The following is a 21,220-nucleotide window of genomic DNA, read 5'->3' on the forward strand; positions in this document are numbered from 1 at the left end:
AACTCAGTGAAATGTTGAATGACTTACACAAATGTTTTAAGATTTTTACAATTCAACTGGTAATAAAAGTTGAAAACTAGAAAATCTAGAAACAAAACGGGTAACGTACCGTTGCCCTCTGACAATTGTACCATCTGGGAAAATGCTTTCTTCTTGCCCATCAGCAAACAAGTTTTTGATAGTCTGATCAGGAAACGTGATTTCTTTTCTTCCATCTGGGAAATGTTTTTCTGTAGAAAAAGGGGTTACCATAAATATTTTATTTCTAAAGGAAAGGAGGAATTTAATGCTGAAAGGGCGCAGCAGGTTTTCTCACCTATCTGTCCGCTGGAGAAATGTAAGACTTCCAGTCCTTCTGGGTACGTGGTGTGGGTGGTGTGTGTGGCCGCGTAGTAGTAGATCTGCAGAGAGACAGAGTCAGCGCCACCGCCTCTTCTGGGGTGTTGACGCTACGGACAAAACACGCCTGTGGAGACCTACCACTCTCCCATCCGGCGTGACCTGCTTGACATCACCGTTGAAGAAAGTGACAGTGACCGTCTTTCCATCTGCACTCGCTTCTTTTCGGGTTCCATTTGGAAACAATATAACATGGCACCCATTCTTATAAACCTTTTCTATCTACAAAAAAAAAAACCAGGACTATCAATATGTAAAATTTCCTGAGACCACACGACAAAAATATCCCTAATTCTTTTAATTGCCTACTTTGAAATTTTTCATAATAAAAATTACAACATTTCTCGGAGAGAAAAGTTAATAAGCTCATAACAGTCAACTTCACCTATCTACACATCACTGTTCTTAGGTCACATATTCCCCCAAAACAACTTGTTAGTTTTTTTGTCAAGCAAACTGCAGACATCACTTCTCCTGTAAACATTTCAACAGGTATCTCCAACAGAAGGATTTTTAACATAACCAAACCGTTATCATCCCTAGTAAACTGTAATTCATTCCTTCATCACATCATAACCATACCATATTGTTTTCCATAAATTCACACTAAGAAGGCCTTTTACAGTTTACTTGAATCAGGATCAAAACAAGATCCACACACACTTGATGTGTCTCTACCCTCAATTTCTAATGGTCCCTTCCTTTACCCCCTTTTTTTAATGCCAACTGTTGAAGGAACTGGGTCACTGAATATGTAACATTTCCCACACTCTGGATTTGGCTGATTGCTTTTCCATTATGGTGTCATTAAACATGTTCCCATATCACTGTTTTTCCTTAAAAAACCCAGTAGTTAGCTCTCCAGGCTTGATTATATTCCAGCTGAATTACCCTGACGAGTACTTTTTAGGTGCAGCAGTGGGCTTTGTATGGCAGCACGTCCAGAAATCCAGTAAGTATGCACTGCCTCGTGACCTCATCACTGACTGGGTGGCATCACGAGATCCGTCAACCTTTCGTCTTAAGGTTTCAGGAGCCACTGATGACTGCCTAGACCCTTCATGTCATCGGAAATTGTAAACTGTTGATTCTCTAATTTTCTCATTCCTCTTCCATTCATTAGCTGCGATTATTCTAAGAAAGAAAACCTTCCCTCATCAACAATTTATCTTTCTAAAGTAGAGTTTGTACAGGAAGAGTCTAACAACTTCCTTCTGACTGTTGGTCTTTGTCCTTCACTCATTCCTCAAAATTTGCAGTGAACTTTGGCCGCCTGATTTCTATTAAAGTGGATCAGATTAGAGTACTTGGAAAAGTACATGTTTCATAAACCCGAGGAAAAATTCCCTCATCACCTCCTCAGTAACCCTGTTTATGTTCCTCCTCTTGTCATTCACTCTTTAGCTGGAACACCCAGCCAGGCCGTTTTCCCACTCAAAACCTTTCCTAAGCACAAGAATAAAATTGTCAGGCTGGGGGTGGAGAGCAGCTGACCCAGGAAATATTTACGGAAGCCTGCAGGAAGGGTAGGGCCGAGAACTGAGGTTTTTAAAAGTACCAAGGATTACCAAGGCTTCTTAGCTATGTCTGGAGGAAGAACAAGAAGTTTAAGCAACTGGATTGTATTCCTCTTCTTGTTGCATCATCTCTAAATTAGAAATGGCAACTAAATGCATGCTGTCTATCCAAGGTTCAAACCGAGTCATGTGCCAAGGTACTAAGGTCTTCAGCCCCATCAAGTCTTGAAGATCAATTATTTCAGAACCTAAGTGTTTCAACTCTATTTTAACCCATGTTCATTTTTTATAGTATTCATTGGTTTAAAAAAAAAGTTTAACCTTTCCATCAGGATGGCTGATTTCTTCCTGAATTTCTTCTTTTTCTTCTTTTTCATCCTCTCCTTTACATTCAGGATCTGGAGAGTTCACTGGTTCAGGTGGCTCCCTGGGTGAGGCTATCTGTAAGGACAAGAGGCTCTTGGTTTGTCCTACATTACATGTAATAAAAATCTCAAGCAGCTAAAACTTACACTTAGTCCAAAAGCCAGATTCCACTATTATAGGACTCTAGTATGACTAGTATTTGGTGTTGTATAGAAAACATTTACAATGTTAAGTAAAAAGCTTCCTTTATAAATAGTTTAGAAACTTAAGCCAGTTAACCAGTCAACTTTAAGCCTGAATAATATGCTTTAATATATAAAAACATAAAGAGATTTACTTGTCCCTTATCCGAATTTCCTAAATCACGAGACACAGACTTGGATCTTCGAGATGGACTGCCTGTTAGAAAATAATTACCAGAGTTAGTTTTACTATTTAATTGAAAGTTTTAAGTTTACTCAATACTATGGTCAAACATCTCCTTAGTTCACTCTTCTTTTGTGAACTGCTGTCCTTTACCCATTATTTAAGGAAGTCTTAGTACTTTTCTTTACTAATTCCTAATTCCTAGGAGTTCTTCACTGTATAAATTCAAATACTTATTCAAATACTTAAGTCCTGATGACCAAGAAAGACGACAGTATCTGTTCTCTGAAAGTGTACAATCTGGAGAAAGGTGCTCAACCTAATAGATGGACCCAAAGGTATTTTGGAGACAATCACCAGGACTTTACTTAGAGGGTAGGAATGGGGTACAGATAATAGAAGCATCCAGGAATACACATAGAATTTGGCTTGAAAAAAAATAACTGGGTATTTAATTATAATCTAGACCTAATGGCTGTGGTCTAAACTTTTTAGATCATGACCAACACACACACATCATGTACTGTACACGTTCATACATTATAAAATAAGCATGCGTGTGCATACAGACACCACCACCACCAACAAAGTGATAACTAAAAATACATTGAAGTTCTAATATTTTCTTCTCATATGCGAATGGATATTATAAACAGTCCCAAATTTGAAGGGTTTCAAGCTCAAGTGCCAGGCTCTGAGGTAAATGTTAAACACTAGAATGGATGCTGGATGCTCCAGGGAGAATAGACCAGAGGAGAAGAACAGAGGCAGAGTCCAGTCAGGAGGCTGGTGGGCATCCGTAGAGACGGCAGTGTTGTGCTGTGTCAAATCACTGACCTGTGGGTCCCAAAAGGCCGAGTGCTAGCAATGTCATATGGTTCAACCTACTTAATTCAGAAAATATCAACATCAGGATTAGTTTAGGGATTGATGGGAGTGGGGGGTAAGGATACAAGAAAAAAGGAATCAAGGAGTGCACACAGATTTTGGCTAAATGAACACCTTCCTCCACCTCACAGGCACGAAGAACCACAGTGCAGTCTGAGCTCCGTGTTACATCATCTCTAAATCTTACAACCAGCCTCCACAGAAAAGACTAATAGCCTCATTTTATAGGTGAGGAAATCAAAGCTGAGAGGCTAAATAACTTGCCAAGGTTGTCAACTAATAAAAGTCAAGTCAGAACCAGTATTCAAGCTCATCAAGCTTAATTCTCTCAGCTGTTTGTGAACGTCATGAACAAGCCTCTGAGCACATTCTTACTGGGAGGAACAGAGGGGAAGGGGTGTCCACCACTGTGAGCACCTTACAAAATTACATGTAACAATTATTTAATAAACAACGCCGGAACAGCTAGATACTTTAGGAGTACACGTGTGTGACCTCAGGATAGGTAAAGACTGAAGGCAAGAAGCACTACCCATAAAGGAAACGGTGAAATTCAACCACATTAAAGAAAGAAAGTTGGGAACTTTCAAAGGTGAAGTCAGCATCATGGTGGCTACATCATTCCTCTTTCCTCTCCCTTAGCCAGACTCATCAAGTCAAAAAGGGAGAGGATGCAAATCAATAAAATTAGAAATGAAAAAGGAGAAATCACAACTGACACCACAGAAATACGAAGGATTATAAGAGACTACCACAAACAGCTATATGCCGATAAAATGGACAACCACAAAGAAATGGACAAATTCTTGGAAAGGTACAATTTTCCAAAACCAAACCAGGAAGAATTAGAAAATATAAACAGACCTATCACGAGCAATGAAATTGAAACTGTAATTAAAAATCTTCCAACCAACAAAAGCCCAGGACCAGATGGCTTCACAGGCAAATTCTATCAAACACTTACAGAAGACCTAACACCCATCCTTCTCAAGCTCTTCCAAAAAATTGCAGAGGGAGGAACACTCCCAAATTCATTCTGTGAAGCCACCATCACCCTGATACCAAAACCGGAAAAAGATATCACAAAAAAAGAAAATTACAGACCAATATCACTGATGAATACAGACGCAAAAATCCTGAACAAAAACTGGCAAACAGAATGCAACAACACATTAAAAGGATCACACACCACGATCAAGTGGGATTTATCCCAGGGATGCAAGGATTCTTCAGTATACGCAAATCAATCAATGTGATACACCATATTAACAAACTGAAGAATAAAAACCATATGATCATCTCAATAGATGCAGAAAAAGCTTTTGACAAAATTCAACACCCATTTATGATAAAAACTCTCCAGAAAATGGGCAAAGAGGGAACCTACCTCAACATAATAAAGGCCATATATGACAAACCCACAGCCAACATCATACTCAAAGGTGAAACACTGAAAGCATTTCCACTAAGATCAGGAACAAGACAAGGATGTCCACTCTCACGGCTATTATTCAACATAGTTTTGGAAGTCCTAGCCATGGCAATCAGAGAAGAAAAAGAAATAAAAGGAATACAAATTGGAAAAGAAGAAGTAAAACTGTCACTTTTTGCAGATGACATGATACTATACATGGAAAATCCTAAAGATGCCACCAGAAAACTACTAGAACTAATCAATGAATTTGGTAAGGTTGCAGGATACAAAATTAATGCACAGAAATCTCTGGCATTCCTATACACTAACAACAAAAAATCAGAGAAATTAAGGAAACAATCCCATTTACCATCGCAACAAAAAGAATAAAATACCTAGGAATAAACCTACCTAAGGAGAAAAAGACTTGTACTCAGAAAACTATAAAATACTGATGAAAGAAATCAAAGATGACATAAACAGATGGAGAAATATACCATGTTCTTGGAGTGGAAGAATCAATATTGTGAAAATGACTATACTACCCAAAGCAATCTACAGATTCAATGCAATCCTTATCAAACTACCAATGGCATTCTTCACAGAATTAAAACAAAAAATTTTACAATTTGTATGGACACAAAAGACCCCGAATAGCCAAAGTGATCTGGAGAAAGAAAAACGGAGATGGAGGAATCAGGCTCCCAGACTTCACACTATACCACAAAGCTACAGTAATCAAGACAGTATGGTACTGGCACAAAAACAGAAATAAAGGTCAATGGAACAGGATAGAAAGCCTAGAGATAAGCCCACACACATATGGTCACCTTATCTTTGATAAAGGAGGCAAGGACATACAATGGAGAAAAAACAGCCTCTTCAATAAGTGGTGTTGGGAAAACTGGACAGCTACATGTAAAAGAATGAAATTAGAACACTCCCTAACACCATACACAAAAATAAACTCAAAATGGATTAAAAACCTAGATGTAAGGCCAGACACTATAAAACTCTTAGAGGAAAACATAGGCAGAACACTCTATGACATAAATCACAGCAAGATCCTTTTTGACCCACCTCCTAGAGAAACAAATAAAAACAAAAATAAACAAATGGGACCTAATGAAACTTAAATGCTTTTGCACAGCAAAGGAAACCATAAACAAGACCAAAAGACAACCCTCAGAATGGGAGAAAATATTTGCAAATGAAGCAACTGACAAAGGATTAAACTCCAAAATTTACAAGCAGCTCATGCAGCTCAATATTAAAAAAAACAAACAACCCAATCCAAAAACGGGCAAAAGACCTAAACAGACATTTCTCCAAAGAAGATATACAGATTGCCAACAAACACATGAAAGAATGCTCAGCATCATTAATCATTAGAGAAATGCAAATCAAAACTACCATGAGGTATCACCTCACACCCGTCAGAATGGCCACCATGAAAAAATCTACAAACAATAAATGCTGGAGAGGGTGTGGAGAAAGGGGAACCCTCTGGCACTGTTGATGGGAATGTAAATTGATACAGCCACTATGGAGAACAATATGGAGGTTCCTTAAAGTACTAAAAATAGAACTACCATACGACCCAGCAATCCCACTGCTGGTCATATACCCTGAGAAAACCATAATTCAAAAAGAGTCATGTACCACAATCTTCACTGCAGCTCTATTTACAATAGCCAGGACATGGAAGCAACCTCAGTGTCCACTGACAGATGAATGGATAAAGAAGATGTGGCACATATATACAGTAGAATATTACTCAGCCATAAAAAGAAACGAAATTGAGTTATTTGTAGTGAGGTGGATGGACCTAGAGACTGTCATACAGAGTGAAGTAAGTCAGAAAGAGAAAAACAAATACCGTATGCTAATGCATATATATGGAATCTAAAAAAAAAAAAAACGGTACCAATGAACCTAGTTGTAGGGCAGGAATAAAGAGGTAGACATAGAAAATGGGCTTGAGGACATGGGGTGGGAGGGCGAAGCTGGGGTGAAGTAAGAGTAGCATCGACATGTATACATTACTAAATGTAAAACAGTTGGCTGGTGAGACACAGCAGCATAGCAGAAGGAGATGGGCTCGATGCTTTGCGATGACCTAGAGGGGTGGGATAGGGAGGATGGGAGGGAGGCTGAAGAGGGAGGGGATACTGGGACATATGTATGCATATGGCTGAATCACTTTGTTGTACAACAGAAACAGCATTGTGAAGCAATTATACTGCAATAAAGATGTATTAAAAAAAAAACTAGGTAGTGAAAGAAGACAATGGAATACATACAGTACAACTCTATTCAGAAAGCTCAAAAACAAGTAAAACATTTTTTTAGAGCTGTACCTATGAAAGCAGAAACTACAAGGGAAAGCAATGTAATATAATCATGGAGGGGTCAGTTCTGGGATGCTGCTAATCTATTTATCTAGGCAGTGGTTACCCAAGTATTTCCTTTATAACTGCCAAACTGCATATGTTATATCCACTTTTATAAATTTAATTCACAGAAATAATTTCTAAAAATGCCAGGTAGATCTTAAAGACCCAGTTGTGAAAACAAAAGTTCATGGGAGAAAATAGCGTATTTGTGACCTGACAATTGAGAAGGATATCTCAGTCACGAAAAGCAAAAACCATTTTTTAAAAAAATTGATTAACTTCGATATTAAAAGGAAAAACATGTATATAAAAAACACAAACCAGGGACTTCCCTGGTGGCACAGTGGTTAAGAATACACCTGCCAATGCACGGGATAAAGGTTCGAGCCCTGGTCCGGGAAGATCCCACATGCCGCGGAGCAACTAAGCCCGTGCGCCACTACTGAGCCCGTGTGCTACAACTACTGAAGCCCACGCGCCACAACTACTGAAGCCCGCGTGCCTAGAGCCCGTGCTCCGCAACAAGAGAAGCCACCACAATGAGAAGCCCGCGCACCGCAACGAAGAGTAGCCTCCGCTCACCACAACTAGAGAAAGCCCGTGCGCAGCAACGAAGACCCAACGCAGCCAAAAATAAATAAATTTATTTTTTTAAAAAACCCACAAACCAAAAAGCTACATACAGATTGGCAGAAGATATTGGCAGTGCTTACAAATGACAAAGGATTAGTATGCAGAATAACTAACTTCAATACGGAAAAACATATACACACATACACAAACACACAGAGTTTTAAATGGGCAAAAGAAATGAACAGGCAATTCACAAAAGAGGAAACCCAAATGTCCACTAAATATGAAAAGATGCTCACATTACCTCATGAGTCATCAGGGAAATGCATATTACACTGGCCCACCATTTCACACCCATCTGACTAGCCAAAATTATATAAAGTCTGAGCAGATCAAGTGTTGGCAGGCACAAAGAGCATGTTCTGCTGACAGTATAAAAAGAAACTGGTAACCGCTTTGCAAAGGGAAAGCCTCCTAAAGTGGCACAAACCTGATGTGACCCAATAGCCTACTCCTGCCATGTGTCCGAGAGAAACTCACAAGACCGAGACTTGTTCTGCAGCCCTTTTCATTCTCTGACAAACAGGGGGAAAACCTGAATGCCCACCAACAAGAAAATATACGGTGGCAAATACACATGGGATCTGTACAGCTACAGTTTATATGTATTAATGAGGGTAGGTCTTAAAATACTGAGAAAGCAGCAAACTGCAGAGGGATGGACTATGAAACAACACTATATTGATTTATGGACACAATGTAGTAAAAGAATGAAAAATAAGAAGGGAGTGCTGTCAGGGTGCACATTAGCTGGGAGTAGGACACACAGGGGCTTCAATTATATCTACAATGTTTTATTTCTTAAGTTGGGTATAAATTCTCCACTCTTTAAATTCCTGAAATATTTTATAAAAAGATCATGCAACTATCTTACCTTGTGTTGGCAAATAGTTTTTTTTGTACTTTTCTACCTGGGTTCCTGAAGAAACTTGACTCTTCTGAAATCGAACTGATGACTTCTATAGTATGAGAAAATTTTGAATATAAAATTAGTAATAGCTTACACATTAGTACAAGGAATGAAACTAACGGAACTCAGCTTGCAATGGGAATGTTTTAAGTGTGTTCATTTATGCTGTTTTCGTTTACTGCTACAGGCCAGAGTGAACAAGCTGCTACTAGGAATGAACTACACACACACGCACATGCCGCCTCTGGAAATACATGCATTCCTCAAGTGAAGGCATAACAGACAATGTAAAACAGAACAGTTTTTTGTGACTGTTACCAGAGCGGCCAGAGGAGAGGAGAGGAACTCATGGTCAGACAGCAGAAGACTGCTCACACTGTCCGTTCCGCAGCCCCCAGGTTTAGAGGTCAAGGTGGATGTCCTCCTTGCTCCCCACCACCACCTCCAACCAGATCTCCTTCTCTCCTCCCTACCCACCCCTGCCCCAGCAAGTCTCATGTCTGTGTACCCCGCTTGCCAGGAGAAGCCACCCCAATACCTTAGCTGCCATCTCTAGACCTGTTCTCTCCCACCCTGGCCATGCGCTCCAATGGACAAAGTCTAGAACTAGTCATCATCAATATCTGCAATTATTAAGAACTGCAAAAATATCAATTTCAAAGCATTCGAATCCAGAATGTGGGACATTGTACAAAATAATTAAAAATTATCCAAAAAGCCAGTGCCATTTAATAAAGTGCCACAGTATTTAGGGGTGAGTTGCCACAATTTCTGCAATTACCTTCAAATGGTTCAGCAAAATACCTATACAGCAATATGGCAAAATGTGAACAATGGTTGGATCTAGGTGAGGATTCAGGTGTTCATCATACTATTCTTTCAACTTTATTTGGGGCAGCTTTCATAATAAAATGTTCGGGGGGGAGAATTCCATCTTCTGACTACCATGTCCCGTCCTTCCAGCGCATCCCTCTGAGACCCTCACTCCAACAATGCTTACAGCCTACAGGGTCCCACAATTCACTGATCCACATGTTTTCTGTGTCCCCCAAAACCTATGCCCTCCTTGAGCAGCCTGAATTCATGGTTCACTGCAGGCACTCCTGCTGTATTTACATACTGTCAACTTCCAGCCCCTCTCACTCTGTGGGATTCACCTGGATGACCACACTTCTGCTAAAATATCAACAGTACTCTCCACCACCCTACACCCAAAAAGCTGAAAAAGAAAAAATAACGCAAACAATTCCCACTTGAAACATATAATCTCTAACCTGCGTGGGCCCCTAGTGCAGCCCAGGAGTCAGACCACACTTCACCCTTTGCTCTCCACTCTCGTGGACCCCGATCCACCGCCTCCAGCCTCCCAGAGTGTCCTCTGTCCTCACTCTCAGCAGATGCCCGAGCCCCCATTCCCCAAGGGAAGCTAGAGGGTTAAGGGGGAACGTCCCACCAACGGACCCCACACGTCCAGCCCCAGGTCCACAGCTGAGGCCCCGTCACCAGGCACGGACGTCGAGCTCCCGGCCGGGCAGGCGCCTCCACTCCCCCTAAACCCGGTCTCCTCTCCTTCGTGCTCGCAGCTTCGGCAACCCGCCCACTCTCTCCTGCATCCGTATTTTCCTACTGAATCAATCCTACCAATACATAAGCACGTGTTGATTTTCCCATCTTAAAAAAAAACAAAAACAAAAACTACTTCCCCTACAGCTACTGCCCCATTTCTTTACTGTTACTGCAAAACTTCTCCACAAAGCTTTATACTCTGCCTGAAACCTCTCGCTCTCTTACCCGGTCAGGCTTTTACCCGGCGTATCCGACGACCCACCTTCAGTCCCCCGCTTACTCAGCAGCAGCCTCTGGGGCACCGGCCTCTCTGCTGCTTTATTTGGCCCTCAGGACACCACAATGGCCTCCTTTACTTCAGACTCGGGTTCATTCTCCTCCCCGCCGTCTTCTCACAACCTGGCCAGGACCCGGGACCCTTCCCCGTCCACGCCTTCAGCCCGAGTGATCTCTCCAACACATTCCGAGGGCCCCAAACTTCTCGCTCTGACCTGAGCTTCTCTGGATACACGCACAGCCCCACCTGATGTCCACCTGATGTCTAGTAGGCATTTCAAGCTCACCTGATCTAACCTGAGCTCCTAACCAAAACCCACACCCCCAGGAAAAGCGTGCTCTCTTCTTGTGGGGACTCAGGGTAAAGGGCCAAAAAAACCACACTCAACTTGGAAGCCGTTCCCGCCCCCTCTCCTGCTGTCACACCCCATCCCCAGTTCATGACTAAACCCCATCCACCTGCAGCAATCCCCCAGCTGGTGTCCTGATGGCGCCCAAACGCCTACTTCAGGCCACTCGTACGTCTACAGCAGGGAGGGTGGGCTCACCAAAACAGAGGCGGCGGCCACCCCTTCCATCCAAGCCCTCCAAGGGCTCCCCGTCTCTCTCAGAGGGAAAAGACAATGCTCACAGGTAGTTACTAAGGCCTAACGAAAGCGGCACCCACCACCCTCGAGCCCGTCTCTGATCCCATCCCCTGCTCTGCTCCTCCCGGCCTCGGGGCTCCGGGCCCACGTCTCAGCCTGGCTCACTGCGCCCTCTTCGGGCCACTATTCCAACGTCGCTTTCTCAGGAGGGCCTCCCCAGCCGTCCTGTATAAACTGCAACACCCTCCCCCCCGCAGTGATCCCACCTCCTCGCTTTCCCTCCCGAGTTCTCGCCACTACTTCCCACACCATATGCTTCACTCATCTTTCTCCCACGGCTGGAGTCCAAGCTCCAAGAGGACAAGCAAGTTTGTCTGTTTTAGTCATTGCTTGATCTCCAGTGCCTCAAAGCCGTGACTGGCACATCACAGTTGTGAATACAGATGAATAAAAAAACAAATACTTGATTTAAAAGGATCATATGCAAAAAAAAAAAAAAAAAATCTCTGCAAAAATTTTACTTACCTGTTTTAACTGAGATTACCTGCCTATTGTGTTATAATTCCTTTATAAGAATTATAAAAATGAATTTGAAAACTGTATAGCGATGCACAGAAGTATTTAATTGTGGTAAAATACACATAACACAAAATCACCATCTTAACCATGTTAAGATGTACCAACAGCTTCTCATTCTCCCCTCCCCCAGCCCTGGCACCCCCCCTTCTACTTTGCTTCTACGAATCGGACTGCTCAAATACTTAGCACTCCCCAACGTGACGAAACCTACCGTGGACCCGTCTCTTCTCGAGGCCGTCACACACTGAACCGTCCTGGTGCTGCTCTCAGTGGCTTCAGCTTTCTTCCAGGCATCTAGTCGGAATCGTTCCATCACTTTTATTTCCTCCCGGAGGTCTGTGTTCTCTTTGACCAACATTTCTATCTGGCTTCTAAGGCGGCCATGTGTACTGGACCATTTTGCTTCCTTTCTTTTCAAATCTTCCTGTAAATCTGCTATCTGCTGCTTCAAAGCCTCTCGGGGCGAGGGGGAAAAAAGCATTACTAGAACTGAAACAATGCAAGAGAAGAGACAAGACACATCAGCAAAACAGAATTGCCAGCCTATCACAGACAGCAGAAAAGGGAAGCCTTAGCTAAACTCATGTCAGTGACACTGGGTTTCTCAGGAAAAGGAATGGGGTTCAGGCTAGAGTCTCACCTCATGCCATCCAGAAGTCAGGAGAAAGAGGAGGCAGACACCACTTAAGAGCCAGCACATTACACGGCCATGAGGTAACAAAGGTCTAAGCTCAGACAGCAAGTGAAACAGAAAGAGATGAATGGGGTCATCTGGTGAAGAAAACAGTAACAGGAATCCATGACCAACTGAAGCAAGAGCAGAAGAAAAAGGAACACAAGAGTCCAAGTCCGAACACCCAGCCCTGAAACTGGGTCTCTCTGGAATCCATGAGAAGAACCGGGTCTAAGAAAATGAGTTGTTTCAGACGGACCGCATGACATAAGTGCAGAAACTCCTGGAAACGCCTGGAAGCTATTTGCAACTGTATGAACAGAAGTCAGTCACCTGCACCCACCTGGGTACAAGTTATGGCGAGTGACTGAGAGTGGAGGAAAGTTTAGACAGAAGCAAGAAAGCGTCTCCAGCAGCTGGGAGCCCCCTCGGGCCGAGCCTGCCTCACGAACACGCGTGTGCCTGGATACCACCCACCCTCTCGGAAGACTCACGACAGTCAGCAGAGCGGCGCGGGCAGCAGAGGGAGAAACTAGGGCTCAAAGGGCTCCTGCTCAGGGTGTAACACCACAGAGGTGGCTGTGCACCCGGCTGAGCTCTGTGCCTCGCAAGCGCTTGGAGCAAGGTCATTACCTTCCTGAGCGCCTGCCCTCCTATTTATACATTGTGGGTGCAACCGAGAGACGAGCGATGTCTAACTGGCAACCACTGCCATCGTGCAGGAAAATAAACTCGTTACTACTAAAACGGTAACGCGTTAAGTCTAAATGAGGTAAGAGTTCAAAGCCAGATAAGTCAGAGGTAGACAAATGCTATATGGCATCACTTATATGTAGAATCTTAGGGGGAAAAAAGCTAACTTCAAAGAACAGAACGGTGGTTTCCAGGGGCTGGGGGGAGAGGGAAATGGGGAGATACAGGTCAAAGGATACAAACTCTGAGTTACAGGAAGAATAAGTTCTGAGGAGCCAATGTACAGCATGGTGACTAGTTAATAGCACTGTGTTGTAGAGCTGAAAACCGCTGAGAGCAGATCTTTCTTAAGTGTTCGCACCACACGCACACACACGCACACACACGCACACACACGCAGAGTCAACTTGACTGTGGTCATTATTCCACAGTGCATACGTATATCAAATCATCACACTGCATACTTTAATACATAGTTACGTATTTCAATTATTCCTCAATAAACTTAAAAATGCAAAAGCAATATTTATAACATATCTACTATCTATCAGGTACTGTTAAAGTCCTTGAATACAAAGAACGAAACACGGATCGCAGGGGACTTCTGTTAGGAGGTGGCAGGGGCCGGGGAGAGAAGCAGAGCAGGCGGGAGGGGTCAAGGCTGCTGGGCAGGAGGCGCGTGCAGAAGGCCAGCCGTGGTCCCAACCACGGGAGCCTCGGCGAACGGCGTGCTGAGGGGCAGAGGACACGCTGCGTGCTGGCTGCCCGGGCACGCACGTTCCCAGAAGCACCGGCGACGCACGTTCCCAGAAGCACCGGCGGCGCACGTTCCCAGAAGCACCGGCGGACACACCACGAAGAAAGGTGCCAGCCCAGCCGCACAACAGCAAGAGGCCAGCCAGCTGGGGAGGGCTGTAGATGACGTGAAAAAGGCAGAAAGACACCAGCTCTTATAGGAACTCGAGGCCATCGTAAGGGCTGGGGCTCTTATTACAAGAAAAAAGTGGAGTCGTGGAAGGGCTGCAAGCAGAGGGGACGTGGCCTGACTGCCTTCAGGAAGGATCGCTGGCCACTGTGTGGGGAGAAACCACGGGGACAAGGGCAAGAACAGGCCGGGCAGCCGGCGAGTCCAGTAACTCGGACATGGAAACTCAGATCTGGGCAGGTGTTCTGACAGAACAGCATGGGGTGTAGGAGAAAGGAAAGAGAAGGACTCTAATTTCTGGCCCGAGCTGGAGATGGCCGGGGAGGGTGATGGGACAGGGGATGTGAGGCGTCCAGCCGCCGGTCAGACACATTGGCCAGGCAGAGAGAGGTCCAGGCCAGGGCTGACGTCCGGGAGCCTTCAGCATATTAAGCATTATTTAAGCCAGGAAACCAGACAAGACCATCGAGGAAGGACAGATCGGCCTCCCTGCTGGATGAACTCCACCATGAAGTTAAAGAGGAGGAAAAGCAAGAGGAGACAAGACGGTAACCCGAGCATCCGGCGCCCCGGGACCCAGGAGCTGCTAAACTGCCGCCGGGGCTGTCCTGGGAGGGGGGCTGTCCTGGGAGGGGGGCTGGCAGTGCCACAGGAGCGGGTTCAGAGCAGCAGTGTGGACGGAAGCCCAACGAAAGCACAGCGAAAACAAGAGAAGATTTGGAGGCAGAGATAAAGAGAACACTTTCGAGGCATCTGCCGCGAAGAACAAAGGAAGAGGGGTGTGGCCGACAGGGGGCGTGGCGTCACGGTCCAGCAAGCGTGTACACTGAGCGGAAGGTCCAGCGGCGTGAGGATGGACGGCGGGGGCGGGGGGCAGCGCCGCGTGGGACCTCGTGTGCACGAGGCGGCCCCGAGGGGAGGACCAGGGGCAAGTCCTCAGCCAGGCCGAAGCAGGGCCTTCGGGGGAGCGCGAGGCCACAGCGTGGGAGGTCCGCGTACAGGACTATGGCGCAGTCCTCCAGGGTGTGGGGTGGGAGGGGACAGAGCACGACAGGCCCGCCTCGGGCTGTGCTAACGACTTAAAGGGAGCCTGCTCCCCGTGGCATTGCTCTTCCAGCTAAATTAAGTGCTATGGGCACAGAGGTGGCGTAGGCAGGAAATGCCAGGGATGTAGTTTTGCCACACAAAATATGACCACTGGGGAAAAGGGAGCACAGAATACATTTAAAGTAATGATTACAGCGACAGACTCTGGGGTTGAAGGACACAAGAAGGTAAGTAAGACCAGCTGGTTTGAAAGTCCTAATGGGAATAAAAGGTTACTGGGGTCAGAGTAATAAAAGGAGTGACAAATATTATGGACTTGGTCACAAAAGGCTAGGAAATAGGGTTTAAAATAACAGCTGGAGTTTGCAAGCATTAGTAACTAGGGGGAAAGAGGCTCTCCGGTCTTAAAGCCGTGGGAAACAACATCAAAATAAGCTCACTGAAGCCCGTTTTCACTAAAAGACCCAATAAGCAGAAAGAGAAAGGTTACTATTAGAGAACGTATACAAAGGTGAAGACGGAAAAAGGGCTGGCAGAGAGGCTATGCAGTGTCCAGCACGGCAGGCTGAGGGTCTGCATTCTACCCCAGGAGGAAGCCGGCGGGTGCTGGAGGAAGGGAACAAGACAGACACTGAAGCTAAGAGATCAGGGCAAACACAGGTCAGACAAGAAAAGAGGCGGGAGGGAGAGAAAGGGTCAGGGTAAAAAAGTTATAGAGGAGGTAAAGTCAAAGGAACTTATTGTCTGACGGGATTTGAAAGTGAAGGTGTCCAGATTTCCAGCCTGAGTGAATGTGCAAAAAGTCAGAAGGAAAGGCAGATTCAGTAGGGACGGGGTGAGTTAAGTTTGAAACACCCAAAGCAAAGCTGGCCAGCTCACCACAGCACCTCGCAAGTCATGGGCCCTTAAATATCTGCTGGATGAGGAAACAGACACGCAGGTCTGTGGTCAGCGGAGGTCTGACTGAACACCAGTGTGCAAGTGGTCAAAGAAACCTCACGGTATGAAATTCGGAATAATACGTGACTAAGACACAAAAGTCAGTGGGAACTCATGACCTCAGAAAGGCCTGTGCCCCCAGCCCTGTCGCCACCACAGGCTCCAACAGAAAGGGGGGCACTGAGACCCTGCGCCCACCCTCAGGCAGACCCAAATGCTAAGATGAAAGGAAGAGGCCTCCTCACAGACAGCTGATTTCAGATCTGCGGCAGGTTTGAGGGGGGAGAAACACAAAACACCAGGTGGTCTGAAGTAATCGATTATCACAGAAAGCAGGGATAACTTTTGAAAATTCAAAGCAACAGCAATGCTAAAGGACAAGGAAGCTAATGTACTTAAAGGGTTCCCACTGGTCAAGTTGGGACCAACTGATTATCAATAGGAACTGTGATAATTAGTTAGAGCAACCTGAGTCTGCGGCAGGCTATAAATGTAAATTCCAGGAGGACAGAAACGTCTCATGACAATTCTCCACTCCCACCCCCATCTTCAGGAGGTGAGGCCTCTAGACCAACACTGCCCAAGGCTTTCTGCAACGGTGGGTGTGTCCTAGACCCGCACTGTCCAACGTGACAGCTACCAGCCACCCGTGACTATCAAGCACTTGAAATGTGGCTAATGTGACTGAGAAACTGAATTTTTAGTTTTACTTAATTTCAACTAACTTAAATTTAAGTAGCCACATGCGGCTAATGGCTAGCAGACTGGACAGAACAGGTTCACAGAGGAGAGGATACATTTCCTGAGGGAGAGGCACCAGGTTACAAGAGAGTAAAATTTATGAGTTATTCACATATAATAAAGTCAAACTACAGCAAGAAAGCTTTTCTGCTCTGGTTTGAATCACTTTGGAAGAAGTAATCAGGTCCTCAGCTATGAGAAAGAGGAAAAGGTGCAGGAAATCAATCTTACTGGGTAGTCAAACATATTGGGTGGTCTGAGAAGGTTGGTTATTTTTTTAATCTCATAAGATTCTGATAACATCGCAATGTATCAAGTCAGTACTGCTATACTCCTAGGAGATTCAGAAACAAGAAAAATGAATGACAAACTCATTGTGCAGATATTTTAGGCTATGGTTTTAAATTCAGTAAAAAAGTTTTCTGATAGCTAAATTTGGTTTTGGCTACTGCTTAAAATATGTGAAGTGTTAACGCACACAAAAAAACCACGCCAAATTTGTATTATTATAGATTATAATAGTAACCTATATTATAGACTATTTAAAAGAAATTCAGGGACGTCCTTGGTGGTCCAGTGGTTAAGAATCTGCCTTCCAGGTGCAGAAGGGGAGGCAGCGCTTCCAAAGGAGGGTCTCTGGAGCGTGGAGTTTCCGAGCTTGGAGATAAGGCCCTGGGAGCATCGTGATTAACTCACCAAGACCAAAGGTTTGCATGAGCCTGACTTTTCTGACTGCTGCTTTGGCTCTACTGCTCATTATGGCCCTCAATGATTGGATGATGCCCACCTCCACTGAAAGACTGGAGACCAAGATGGCGGAGTAGAAGGACGTGCTCTCACTCCCTCTTGCGAGAACACCAGAATCATAACTAGCTGCTGGACAATCATCGACAGGAAGACACTGGAACTCACCAGAAAAGATACCCCACATCCAAAGACAAAGGAGAAGCCACAATGAGACGGTAGGAGGGGTGCAATCACACTAAAATCAAATCCCATAACTGCTGGGTGGGTGACTCATAGACTGGAGAACACTTATACCACAGAAGTCCACCCACTGGAGTGAAGGTTCTGAGCCCCACGTCAGGCTTCCCAACCAGGGGGTCCGGCAACGGGAGGAGGAATTCCTAGAGAATCAGACTTTGAAGCCTAGTGGGATTTGACTGCAGGACTTCGACAAGACTGTGGGAAACAGAGACTCCACTCTTGGAGGGCACACACAAATTAGTGTGTGCATCGGGACCCCGGGGAAGGAGCAGTGACCCCATAGGAGACTGAACCAGACCTACCTGCTAGTGTTGGAGGGTCTCCTGAAGAGGCAGGGGGAGGCTGTGGTTCACCATGGGGACAAGGACACGGGCAGCAGAAGTTCTGGGAAGTACTCCTTGGCGTGAGCCCTCCCAGAGTCTGCCATTAGCCCCGCCAAAGAGCCCAGGTAGCCTCCAGTGTTGGGTTCCCTCAGATCAAACAACCAACAGGGAGGGAACCCAGCCCCACCCATCAACAGTCAAGCAGATTGAAGTTTTACTGAACTCTGCCCACCAGAGCAACATTCAGCTCTACCCACCACCAGTCCCTCCCATCAGGAAACTTACACAAGCCTCTTAGATAGCCTCATCCACCAGAGGGCAGACAGCAGAAGCAAGAAGAACTACAACCCTGCAGCCTGTGGAACAAAAACCACACTCACAGAAAGACAGACAAGATGAAAAGGCAGAGGGCTATATACCAGATGAAGGAACAAGATAAAACCCCAGAAAAACAACTAAATGAAGTGGAGATAGGCAACCTTCCAGAAAAAGAATTCAGAATAATGACAGTGAAGATGATCCAGGACCTTGGAATAAGAATGGAGGCAAAGACTGAGAAGATGCAAGAAATGTTTAACAAAGACCTAAAAGAATTAAAGAACAAACAAACAGAGATGAACAATACAATAACTGAAATGAAAACTACACTAGAAGGAATCAATAGCAGAATAACTGAGGCAGAAGAACAGATAAGTGACTTGGAAGACAGAATGGTCGAATTTACTGCTGCAGAACAGAATAAAGAAAAAAGAATGAAAAGAAATGAAGACAGCCTAAGAGACCTCTGGGACAACATTAAACGCAACAACATTCACATTATACGGGTCCCAGAAGGAGAAGAGAGAGAGAAAGGACCAGAGGAAATATGTGAAGAGATTATAGTTGAAAACTTCCCTAACATGGGAAAGGAAATAGCCACCCAAGTCCAGGAAGCGCAGAGAGTCCCATACAGAATAAACCCAAGGAGAAACACGCCGAGACACATAGTAATCAAATAGGCAAAAATTAAAGACAAAGAAAAATTACTGAAAGCAGCAAGGGAAAAACGACAAATAACATACAAGGGAACTCCCATAAGGTTAACAGCTGATTTCTCAGAGGAAACTCTACAAGCCAGAAGGGAGTGGCATGATATACTTAAAGGGATGAAAGGGAAGAACCTACAACCAAGATTACTCTACCTGGCAAGGATCTCATTCAGATTTGATGGAGAAATCAAAAGCTTTACAGACAAGCAAAATCTAAGAGAATTCAGCACCACCAAACCAGCTCTACAACAAATGCTAAAGGAACTTCTCTAAGTGGGAAACACAAGAGTAGAAAAGGACCTAGAAAAAGAAACCCAAAACAATTAAGAAAATGGTCATAGGAACATACATATCGATAATTACCTTAAACGTGAATGGATTAAATGCTCCAACCAAAAGACACAGGCTTGCTGAATGGATACAAAAACAAGACCAATATATATGCTGTCTACAAGAGACCCACTTCAGACCTAGGGATACATACAGACTAAAAGTGAGGGGATGGAAAAAGATATTCTATGCAAATGGAAATCAAAAGAAAGCTGGAGAAGCTATACTCATATCAGATAAAATAGACTTTAAAATAAAGAATGTTACAAGAGACAAGGAAGGACACTACATAATGATCAAGGGCTCAATCCAAGAAGAAGATATAACAATTATAAATATATATGCACCCAACATAGGAGCACCTCAATACATAAGGCAACTGCTAACAGCTATAAAAGAGGAAATCGACAGTAACACAATAACAGTGGGGGACTTTAACACCTCACTTACACCAATGGACAGATCATCCAAAATGAAAATAAATAAGGAAACAGAAGCTTTAAATGACACAATAGACCAGATAGATTTAATTGATATATATAGGACATTCCAACCAAAAACAGCAGATTACACTTTCTTCTCAAGTGCGCACGGAACATTCTCCAGGATAGATCACATCTTGGGTCACAAATAAAGCCTCAGTAAATTTAAGAAAATTGAAATCATATCAAGCATCTTTTCTGACAACGCTATGAGATTAGAAATGAATTACAGGGAAAAAAACGTAAAAAACACACAAACATGGAGGCTAAACAATACGTTACTAAATAACCAAGAGATCACTGAAGAAATCAAAAAGGAAATCAAAAAATACCTAGAGACAAATGACAATGAAAACACGACGATCCAAAACCTATGGGATGCAGCAAAAGCAGTTCTAAGAGGGAAGTTTATAGCTATACAAGCCTACCTAAAGAAAGAAGAAAAATCTCAAATAAACAATCTAACCTTACACCTAAAGGAACTAGAGAAAGAAGAACAAACAAAACCCAAAGTTAGCAGAAGAAAAAAATCATAAATATCAGAGCGGAAATAAATGAAATAGAAACAAAGAAAACAATAGCAAAGATCAATAAAACTAAAAGCTGGTTCTTTGAGAAGATAAACAAAATTGATAAACCATTAGCCACACTCATCAAGAAAAAGAGGGAGAGGACTCAAATCAATAAAATTAGAAATGAAAAAGGAGAAGTTACAACAGACACTGCAGAAATACAAAGCATCCTAAGAGACTACTACAAGCAACTCTATGCCAATAAAATGGACAACCTGGAAGAAATGGACAAATTCTTAGAAAGGTATAACCTTCCATGACTGAACCAGGAAGAAACAGAAAATATGAACAGACCAATCACAAGTAATGAAATTGAAACTGTGATTAAAAATCTTCCAACAAAAAAAAGTCCAGGACCAGATGGCTTCACAGGTGAATTCTATCAAACATTTAGAGACGAGCTAACACCCATCCTTCTCAAACTCTTCCAAAAAGTTGCAGAGGCAGGAACACTCCCAAACACATTCTATGAGGCCACCATCACCCTGATATCAAAACCAGACAAAGATACTACAAAAAAAGAAAATTACAGACCAATATCACTGATGAATATAGATGCAAAAATCCTCAATAAAATACTAGC

General features: G+C 43.9%; 1 protein-coding gene across 7 annotated transcripts in view; it reads right to left on the reverse strand.

The window, feature by feature from the left end:
* CPAP (centrosome assembly and centriole elongation protein) overlaps positions 1–21,220 on the reverse strand; it is a 61,509-nt gene that overhangs the window by 1,735 nt on the left and 38,554 nt on the right. For all 7 annotated transcript variants that reach the window (XM_082364904.1, XM_082364899.1, XM_082364900.1 and 4 more), the window contains 7 exons: positions 12,109–12,351; positions 8,854–8,938; positions 2,620–2,681; positions 2,238–2,357; positions 481–621; positions 317–401; positions 110–230 (listed from right to left, as the gene is read on the reverse strand). In XM_082364904.1, coding sequence (XP_082221030.1) covers positions 110–230; positions 317–401; positions 481–621; positions 2,238–2,357; positions 2,620–2,681; positions 8,854–8,938; positions 12,109–12,351 — 857 coding nt within the window. The remainder of the gene's footprint in view (positions 1–109; positions 231–316; positions 402–480; positions 622–2,237; positions 2,358–2,619; positions 2,682–8,853; positions 8,939–12,108; positions 12,352–21,220) is intronic.

This window comes from Balaenoptera borealis, assembly GCF_965194805.1.
Source record: "Balaenoptera borealis genome assembly, chromosome: 18".
NCBI lineage: Eukaryota > Metazoa > Chordata > Mammalia > Artiodactyla > Balaenopteridae > Balaenoptera > Balaenoptera borealis.